The sequence below is a fragment of the Gaeumannomyces tritici genome, assembly GCF_000145635.1.
Source record: "Gaeumannomyces tritici R3-111a-1 unplaced genomic scaffold supercont2.68, whole genome shotgun sequence".
Lineage (NCBI taxonomy): Eukaryota > Fungi > Ascomycota > Sordariomycetes > Magnaporthales > Magnaporthaceae > Gaeumannomyces > Gaeumannomyces tritici.
The window spans coordinates 3,932-13,510 of NW_008804612.1; the positions used below are offsets into that span (position 1 = coordinate 3,932).

The window sequence follows — 9,579 nt, forward strand, 5'->3', positions numbered from 1 at the left end:
CCCCGACCCCGCCCCNCCCCCCCCCCCCCAAAACGGCTCCTCCTCCAAAGCGGGACGGCCTGTCGACGATCATGGGCCCCCGTCGTCCAGTCTGGAGCTAGCTTACCGCATGCAGTGGCAGCCGGGATGTAAGGTACATCAACGCGGTGCGACCATTCGCTTCATCGGCGGTCTGCGCAGCCGTGGTCATCAGTACATTCAGTCACTCCAGTCATCCCATGGCCCCGCAAACCCATTTCCTGTCCAGAGCCACTGGAGACGGCCAGCAGGGCCGAGTCGTCGAGTCCGTCTGGTCAAGTGACCGCCGCGCGACATTTGCCATCTCCACGCCCCTTTGACGAATCTCCCTCACGGCCCCGACCCGGCCAGACACCTAGCCCCTTCGCTCGTGGCTGACGCCTGCCCGGTGACGCTACTGGCACGGACGGGGCGCCTTCGCCCCAGTTCTGGGGGCCGCCAGGGCAGCAGCCTGTGTCCGCAACGCTCGCACAGGCTCCGCCGACGGCCATGTCCAACGTCGGCGCCGAGGACTGTCTGCGAAAACCGGGAAGCGCACAAGAGACAAACGGGCCGTGCAGAAGTAGATAGCCCCGGGCTATTTCTGGAGGAAACTATTGCATGTGCCATGTACCCAGACAAGGGTCTTTTTTCCTCGTCGGTTGAGCCACTGGGGCTACCCAAGCACACCAGTTGTCCTATCGTAGACACCGTCAACCCCCATCCGCTTTTCCCGCTAGCCGACAACCCATGGCACATTTTTTTTTTGCGGGATGTGCAGCATGCACCTTCTGCTCATGGCCGCCGCCCTCTTTTTCCCACTCACCCGTGAGCTGCTTGCTCGCCCAATGAAGCACTCATCGTCACCTTCTCGCCCCGTCAATGCCCTGACGTTGGGTGCAGGGCGCCTTCTTGGCTGGGGGCATATGAGCCGGTCCGTCCCCGCTGCCCAAGGCTCCCTGCTCCATTACCGCTGCCTTTTCTTCGCCGGACATGCTTGCTTGATTGCATGCGTTCGATGACGGGATTCACGCTAGCCCCGCCTGGCGTCTAGTAGTTGACTTGGTCGGCCCATCGATGCGAAGCTCTAATTTTATATGCCATCTTGGATTAACCACTGACAGGGCTCGGCCTAAGGACCAGGCGCTTCACACCTGCGACTTATTTACTATCACACCCCTCCCAGAAGGGGATGCCCATTTTTTTTCTTCTCATGTACCTCCTTGCTACCCTACCCCTACTTACCGACACCACTCCCTCCTCTCACTTTTTTTTCCCTCTTTCTCCTCATCCTCCCACCTCTGCATGTTCTTGTCGTGGTCGACAAATTGGCTCGTCACCTTTTGCAAGCTGCAGGCTCGCCTATTCGTGGTTCTGTCCGCACGAAACTACTGCATGTCAAGCGCCGGGCACACCCTCCACCGTCGTGGCCCAACGTGACTCTTCTCTGGAAGACAGCGGTGCGTGGCAGACACCACGTCTTGAGGTGGGTACCTAGTACATGGTACTGCCGCCCACGAGGCGGGTAACCTATCGTCGACAAGAAGTTGCCGCTCCCACACCTGGACCGCCCACTCCTTCTGCCCCCCTGCTGCTGCAGCATTGCTTCTGGTGCGTGGTTAGTGGTCAGTCTCCTAGACTTGCGCGCGTACTTGGTACACCTCCCCCCTTTTTTCTTCTCCGCGATCTTTCACGGACCCGTGCAACCGTTTCCATCCCACCCTCCCGATTTTTACGCATCAATTATTATCTCCCCATCAGAACCCTAGATCTACCTCTGCTGTTCCCTTTCCTCCCCTCCCTCCCTTCTTCCCTTCTGTCTCGCCTGTTGTTTTCCAAGAGAGGGATATTGAACTAAAACAAAAAAAAAGGGATCAGACGGAGTTCAGAGAACCTGCACATAATATTCTACGGGCTCTCATTGCGTCGCACCAAGAGCCACGAGGCACAGCATCCACGTACCCCCGGGGCCAATTCGAGTTCCACTTACACTCCCCGGGTCGTCGAGGAACGCCATTCGACTTGGAACAGAGACTGGACGGAGAAGGAACGGAACCGCCAAGGAGCCCCCAACCGCAGCGAGGGTATCCTCTCAACGTGATGGTCGGGAGCGGAACTGTGTAGCCTCCCACCGTCTGCCTTGGAAAAGCTGCGAATCATCCTGCTCTGGAAGTTCAGCCGATCCTTGCGCACTCCCTGCGCCTGGTACGTGAAACATTTTCTTCTGCTGCGCTGTGTAACGGCCGTCTCTATCGCTGCGTGTCTCGAAAAGCCTTCGGGAGAGCACGCGGCGGGGGAAAATGTGCCTGTGTCTTTGTGATATGCAGCCTCCCGCTAACGGCGCCTCCGCACCTTGGCTCTTGCCCTCTCTCCAGATTCCTGACCGCCGAAAGCGCCCCCCGCCGCCAGAGAGCAGAGGGGGACCGATCCGACCGAAGAAGGGGAGAATAGAAGAAAAAAAAGCATATCATCCGCCGAGATGTCCACACCAGGGCTGGCCGACCGGAACCGCTCGGGTTCGAGCGCTGCCAGATCTAGGGGCAGAGGGACACAGCCCACGGAATACGCGATGCCGCCTAGGTCGGCACACACCTCGACTGTGATGCGGTACTTTGAGCCAAGCGCCGCGACGGCGTCCATGTTCCTATACGCCCAGGGCAGCTCCGTGGTTTGCTGCCACCACGACACCCTTACGATCGAGCGCAGGTTCTCGCGCCATTCCGAGGAGATTCAGCTGCTGGCTGTCGATGTCCAGAGCGAGACGGGGGCGGGCAGGCTCGTCGTCAGCTACGACGCCGGCCAGACCGCCATCGTGTGGGATCTAATGTCGGGAGACGAGGTCGCTCGTTTCGCCTCATACGAGCATCTTACAACCGCAGCGTGGATGCGCAACGGAAACGTCGCGTTTGGTGAGCCAGCCCTGCCGCCTATCCTGCACCGCGTTTCTTGTTAGCGAGGGCGATTCACTTACCACCACATTTTGGCTGCAGGAAACACACAAGGAAACATAATATTATTTGAGCCCCAAACCTCGGAGCACATCTCTTCGAGGACATTGGATCAAATAGCAGTGACAGCGCTTGCACCCTCGGCCGACTGTCGGACTTTTGCCATAGGGTAAGCTCTCTTGGGCGATTGTGGGCGCTCGCCATGGATATGACGGACATGAAACTGACCTGATATGCTCTATAGATACCAGAACGGATCGCTCCTCATCGCAAACCTGCAGCCGAGGTTTACCATTTTGCACAACCTAACCACATCCAGGGGGCCGTCGCCTATCGTCAGCTTGTCATGGCACGCCTCGTCCTCGCGTCAAAAATCTGACATGCTGGCAGTGCAGACGAACGACGGCGATCTTCGGATCTGGAGCGTGGCCAAGTCGTACAATAACGCAGACCCGGCCAAGGTAGTGAGGATCTTGAGGAAGTCGGAGAACTTTCTCACGGGGCCAAACTGGATGGCCTGGTCCAAGAACGGCCGCATTGTCCAGTTCTCAGAAAAGTAAGTTGGGACGCGGCTTGACAGATAATCCTTGACCCTAGAGATCTCCGGTAACTGACAAAATTGCCAAACCACTAGCGAGACACTGTCGTGGGATGTCCGGACAAAGCACGTTACATTCGATTCCATCCCCTCGCTGGAGCACGTCCGCGGACTCGCTGTCTACGGGCCTGGTGCGAGCCTCTTCACCCTCGGCGCGAATAACACTGTCCAGCAGTTCGACCTCAACGCCCCGGCCGTGATGGTCGCCAATGTCCAGCACCCAGCAAACCTCCTCCCACCGTCGCCTCCGGTCTCGATCGAGGAGCAAGAGAAGGCTGCGGCCGCCAGCGCATCCGAGTCCGAGATCTCGGTTGTGATCGAGACGACGGCTTCTGAGAGCGAGGAGGACCACATGTCGCCTCTGGCCCGGATGATCAAGTCCAAGGCCACTCCGCCGCCGCCACCGCCGCCGCCGCCGCAGCAGCAGCAGCAGCAGCAGCAGCCAAATCCCCAATTCCGTCCCGCGAGCTCTCAGTCCAGTCGGAGCGGTGTTTCCGATGTGTCGACCACGAGCTCGCGCACGCCCGGCCAGTACCAGGGCTCTATCCAGTCCCGCACCATGACGGAAAACACGTACATCTCGGCAGGGTCTTCCATGAGGTCCTCAGCTGTTGCCGCCCCTCGCATTCGTGAACGTGATGCTTACTCTGTCACCGGCAGCCTGAGTTCCGTCTCGATGGCGGAATCGAGCAGTGGTGGGCGAAGCCGCCACCGGCCATCGCGGTTGCGCAACGAGGTGTCCCAGAGTCCGGATGATTCGAGGGTCGACGACCTGTTCAAGTTCACACGCAGTCGGCTCAGTGATATCCCCTACAAGATGCCAGCCATGGCTGATGCGTCGAGGCTCACCAACGACGATCTGCGCCGCCAGATGCTCAACACAGTTTTCGGCTGGAACGGCGACGTCCAGGGTCTGATCCGGGACGAGGCGAGCCGGCACCACAACGGCTCGCCCAACCGCATCCTACTGTCCAAGTGGCTGGGAGACGTCGAGCCCGATATTATTGCCACCAGCTCGGCCAATATGACATCGTCCGACTGGATGCTGCTCGCCCTCAGCGGCATCGGCGGCCAGGCCTCGCAGCACAAGCTCGGTCGCGCTTACGTACAGCGCCTGCTCGAGAGTGGCGACGTGCACGCGGCCGCCACAATCATGATTGGCATGGGAGACCAGAACGACGCCATTGAGATCTACGTGTCGCACAGGCGCTTCATGGAGGCTCTGCTCCTGGCCTGCCTCTTCTTCCCGTCGGTCTGGGAGCGTCAGGCCCAGATTCTCAAGAAGTGGGGAGACTGGGCTGTTCAGCACGGCCAGCAGCAGCTTGCTATTCGATGGTGAGTCTCTACTACGCTTTAAATCCCTCTATATCTGTCCGAGGCTAACACGAATCTTTTAGTCTCGCCTGTATCGGCAAGGAATCGTCGGAGCCGTGGACATCTCCGTCAGCCGCCCAGCTTACATTTGGCAGCTTGAACAGCATCAACGGCTCCATCCCTGAGATCCTCAGCCCTCCGCTCTCGCCGCCGGGAATCAACAGGGGACCCCAGCGCAGCATTGCCAAGACGTCGGCTCTCAAGCTCATCACCACGTTCGGCGACACGAGCGCCAAGTCCAAGTATTTTGCCGGAGACGATGGCCAGACCCCGATCGCGGCGGGAATCACTCCCATCGCCGAGTCTGCCATCTCTCCCGGCGGCTACGATCCGATGACGGCGATTCTGCGCCCGTCCCAGCGGAGCGGTTTCAACACGCCGAGCTCCGCACGCCCGACCCAGGGCTTTGGTCGCCAGCGCCTGCCATCGATTGGAGAGGCTCCCGGGAAGCGCCAGCCTACGCCTGACATCGCGATGGCCGAGCAGAGACAGCTTGATGCGCGCAGGCACGTAAGGAAGTCTTCGGCCGAAGTGACGAACGCTCAGCAGGCGGCCTCCATTGGCAGGGCCGCAACCGCCAGCCCCATGATGATGCGCGGCAAGAAGGAACCGCCCCCGCCGTCGCCTTCTCCGGCCTCGATGGCCATGCTGATGGAGAGCGGACGCACCAGCCGCAACGGGCCTCGGAACCGTATCCCCGATGGCATAGACTTGCACATTCAGCCCACAGAGGTGAATGGCCAGAGCGACGTTACTTCTCCTGAGCAGTCAGTCGCCTCGTCGACTCGCTTCCACTGGCCAACCAGGCGCCGGGGCCCGGGATCCGTGACCAGCTCCGTCACGTCTGCCGCCTCCAGCGTTGCTAAGAGCCAACGCGCCCGTGGCTATGGTCACCCTGGCAAGACGCTGGATGATTATATCCACAGCCTGGACACTGCCGGCAACCGAGCTACCAGCCGTGGGCGGGCAAGGGACTCGAGCAGGAATAGAGACCAGGCTGGCTCGCGCGAACAGTCGGCCGAGCGTGGCCGAGGTGCATCCCGAGGCTACACCCCACGAGCCGGGAAACGGTCGCCGAGGTCTCCTGTGCCCATGTCGCCCGAGGACCTGATCAACTTGAGCACGCCCAAGCACCCCGAGGCTCGTATGGAGCATGAAGGGTCCATCCTGATCGACCTAAATAGCAGCGGGCCCGATCAGGCCCCGAGCGCGGTCCGCAAGACCAGCAGCAGCCAGATCCGACGTTCGTCCAAGACCCGGGCTGGCGGCAACAGCCGCCACTCGAGCCGCGGCCGCCGCAACACGAGCGCCGAGAGGCTGGCGGACCGCAGCCGTAGCCGCAGCCTGAGGGACAGGTCGCCCACATCGCCCGTACCCATGTCTGCGGTCCCGGGCAACTTTTCCGGATCTGAGGACGAGCAAGACTTCCGCATGGCTTTGGAGGCTCAAGAGCGCTTCCGCAAGAACACGACGCGCGGTTCGAGCCGTGGCCTCCGGGAAGCCTCTCCCAGCTCGACGTCCCAGAAGATGCGTGAGAGGACAGGCAGCGACCACCACCTTGGCGGACCCAGCGCCAAGTCGTCGTCGCCGTCGTACCAGCAGCTCTACACGCTTTCGGGCGGGCACGACGATGCCCTTGCATCGGTCCGGCAGCTCAAGAATGAAAGGCAGCTCAAGAAGGAGGCTGCGGCCAGGGAGCTCGAGGAGCGACGCAAATCTCTCGCCCGCCGCCCCACGGCACCTCCTATCCCACACCCGGACGAGCTCTCTCCTATCGTCTCGCGGGCGCCGACCTCCTTCTTTGACCGAGCGCTGCCCAACAGCGGCTATGTACTACCCAAGGATCTGCCTCAGCGCAGTGCTACGGCTGATCCGAGCTCTTCGCGAAACGCTTACACGAGCACCAGGCCGGCCATCGGGTTGCCCGCGACCCCCAAGGCCATGCGACTCATCCACGAGCCCGACGCTCACGGCGTGCCCGGCGTGCCCCAAATCCCCACCACATTTGCCCAGCGAGCCTCACCCACCGCGTCGTCTCCTGGCAAGGTATCGCCCAAGAAGGAAATCCCCGAGCCCCAGCTGCAGCCTCGAGAGTATCGCCAGCCCTCTCCCAAGCAACACCAGCCACCGCCACCGCCACCGCCACCGCCACCGCCACCGCCGCCGCCGCCGCAGCAGCAGCAGCAGCAACAGCCGCAGCAAAAACAGCAAGAGGTGTCCCTGACCCTGCTCCCATCGACTGTCTACAGCCCGCCCGTACGGCCGCCCATTGACCGCTGCATGTCGGCTCCCCCTGCCGAAGTCCTGGCCCCCAAGACTTTTGGCGGTGGCCAGATTTCGCGTGGCCTCTCACGACAGCACTCGACCCGCAAGATGAGCCAGCCTGATGTCATGGCTGATGTTCGGCAGACAGTGGCGATCCCCACAATCGATGCCATGATTGGGGGCGGCGGCCGCCGGCCCTCGCACGACTCCCAGGTCCCCCTACCGCCGCCTCCGCCCCCAATGCTCAAGGAGCTCCAGCACCTCGCCGCCCCGCCGCCCCCTCCGCCGGCGCCTCTGCCGTTTGGTGGCGGCCCCAGGCCGCAAGTTTACGGCGGCACAACCTCGGGCATGATCGAGATTGTCATGGACGACGATGACCAAGTGCCCCCGCCCCCGCCCCCTCCGCCGTCGGTGCCCGTGGCTAGCCCTCTGAGCGAGTCCATCGTGCCCATCCTGTTGCCCCCAGCTCCCCCGTCGGCCAAGGGGACGTCTTCGTCAACCAGCGGTCACCACCGCGGGCGCAGCAGCGTCGACAACAGCCTAGCCAGCCGCTTCTCGCGAGCCACTGAGCGCATGAGGTCTGCCAGCCGCAACCGGACTACAAACCCGTCCATGGTGCCCCGCAGGTCGCCCGAGTCATCGACCTCGCCGTACGAGAGTGTGCCCTCGGGCCCTCCCATCAGCTTCTCCAACTCGCGTGCCGCCGCCGTCCAGCACATGGAGCAGCAGCAGATCCATATCCAGAACGACTACCGCACCGGCCTGCACAGGAGCGAGATGATCTAAGCTATTCAGCTTGTCTCTCCACCACTGGCTCGGTCTGGCCGTTTACTCTTCTCTCTTTTTTTTTCTCTTTTTAATTTTCGTCACACTCTCTCGACACCCAAGTCACCCACCAATTGTTGGCAGACACTATCAGCCAACCAGACACACGAAGTTTCTCATTAAATACCCATTCGATTCCTCTTGCTACCTATGCTTATATTGCATGGCGGTCGGCGTTTCTTCCCGTTTGTTTCTCATGCCATCTTTTAGTTTTTCACTTATGACGGGCATCGGCCATATACTCTTGTTTGATTTTATCATCGTTTTATCTTCTTTTCTTCGACAGCTAGATGCCAAGAGGCCGGTTGCAATGTTTGAAGGGCAACCGGAAAAACGCCCACGCAAAAAAGATACAAGAATGGGCGGTACAAGACGCCGAAAAAAAAAGAGGGCGATTCACGCGCCAGCAGGCCCAGTCGACAAAAGCTGTTTGGTTCAGCACGGGAAGAGCAAGGCCGCCCTCGCGGGAGAGGCCGGGCTCTGAGTTCCGAAGCAGAAAGAATCGGTTTTTGCATCTTTGCATCCTGGTCAGTTCAGAGATGCCGGTTTTTATTTATACAAGCAGCATCGCCACTTTGTCGTGTTCGGATTACTTTGTCATTAGAGGCAAATCAGTTGTAACAATTCAAGTCTCTCCTTGTGTCGGGCTCAAGCTACCTACTGTATCTTATCCACACGACCTTGTTTGGCATCCCGACATGTCGCCTTTCTGTTTTGCTTCCCTTATTTCTCACTTGTTCTCTTGTTCTGTGCATCTCGTTGCATCATTCACGCCGGACCCGATTCGGGTCTGGACATTACGAAGTTCATGACGTTCGACGGAAGGGATGGACGGTGTCTCGGGGACACGAATAATTTGGCTGGGCCACGGGGAGGACGAAAGAGAACCAAGACTGGCAATTCGAGAAGGTCGGAGTGTATAAGCAGGATGGAGCGTGGATGATGGTTCATATAACCTTGGCCTCGCGGCAACTGTTTTTGTTTTGAAGTTTTGCGCTAGTTATATTGGAATGAAATCACAATCTCATCTTTACCTTTGAAAGCTTGCAGGGTGCGATTAATCATTGCTCGATGATGCGAGTGGGAGGGAGAAAGCAGGGTTTTGGCCTGGGGGAAAGGAGCCGAGGAAGAAAAAAAGAAAAAGTGGCGCGACGGGGGATTGAACAGCTTCCTGCAGCGTCGCGCGCAGCGTCGCGGTCGCAATCAACCATACAAAAATATCATCAAAAAACAAAAAAGAAGTCGACGTCCCCATCTCAATCAACTGATCCAAGCCCCTAACGATCGTAATCCAATTCGCCATGCGACGGTGAAGATGTCTCTGCAGAGTGAAGCCTCCCTCAAGTGTCATCATCATTGCTTAGGGCCACACGCAGCGATCGCAGGTTACCCGTGCGAGTGGGTGGCCACCGCAGCATTCGAACTGGGCGTCATCAGAGGGTTCTGATGGGAATGGGGCAGACGATTGGGATATTCGGGCGCCTTCTTCCAATTTAACCATTACAGTTGAAAGACAGGGCTAGAGTTTGGGCTTATAAGGGCCTGGGAGGTGGGGGGGGGGGGGGGGGGGGG

At 59.7% G+C, this 9,579-nt stretch overlaps 1 protein-coding gene across 1 annotated transcript; it reads left to right on the plus strand.

The window, feature by feature from the left end:
* Positions 1-1,702: 1,702 nt before the first annotated feature.
* On the plus strand, positions 1,703-9,049 carry GGTG_13866 (hypothetical protein). Its single transcript, XM_009231788.1, has 6 exons — positions 1,703-2,202; positions 2,373-2,906; positions 2,988-3,114; positions 3,190-3,501; positions 3,580-4,878; positions 4,941-9,049. Exons 2-6 carry the CDS (start codon positions 2,477-2,479, stop codon positions 7,966-7,968), a joined length of 5,196 nt encoding a protein of 1,731 aa, XP_009230052.1. The 5' UTR covers positions 1,703-2,202; positions 2,373-2,476; the 3' UTR covers positions 7,969-9,049.
* The last annotated feature ends 530 nt before the right edge of the window (positions 9,050-9,579 follow it).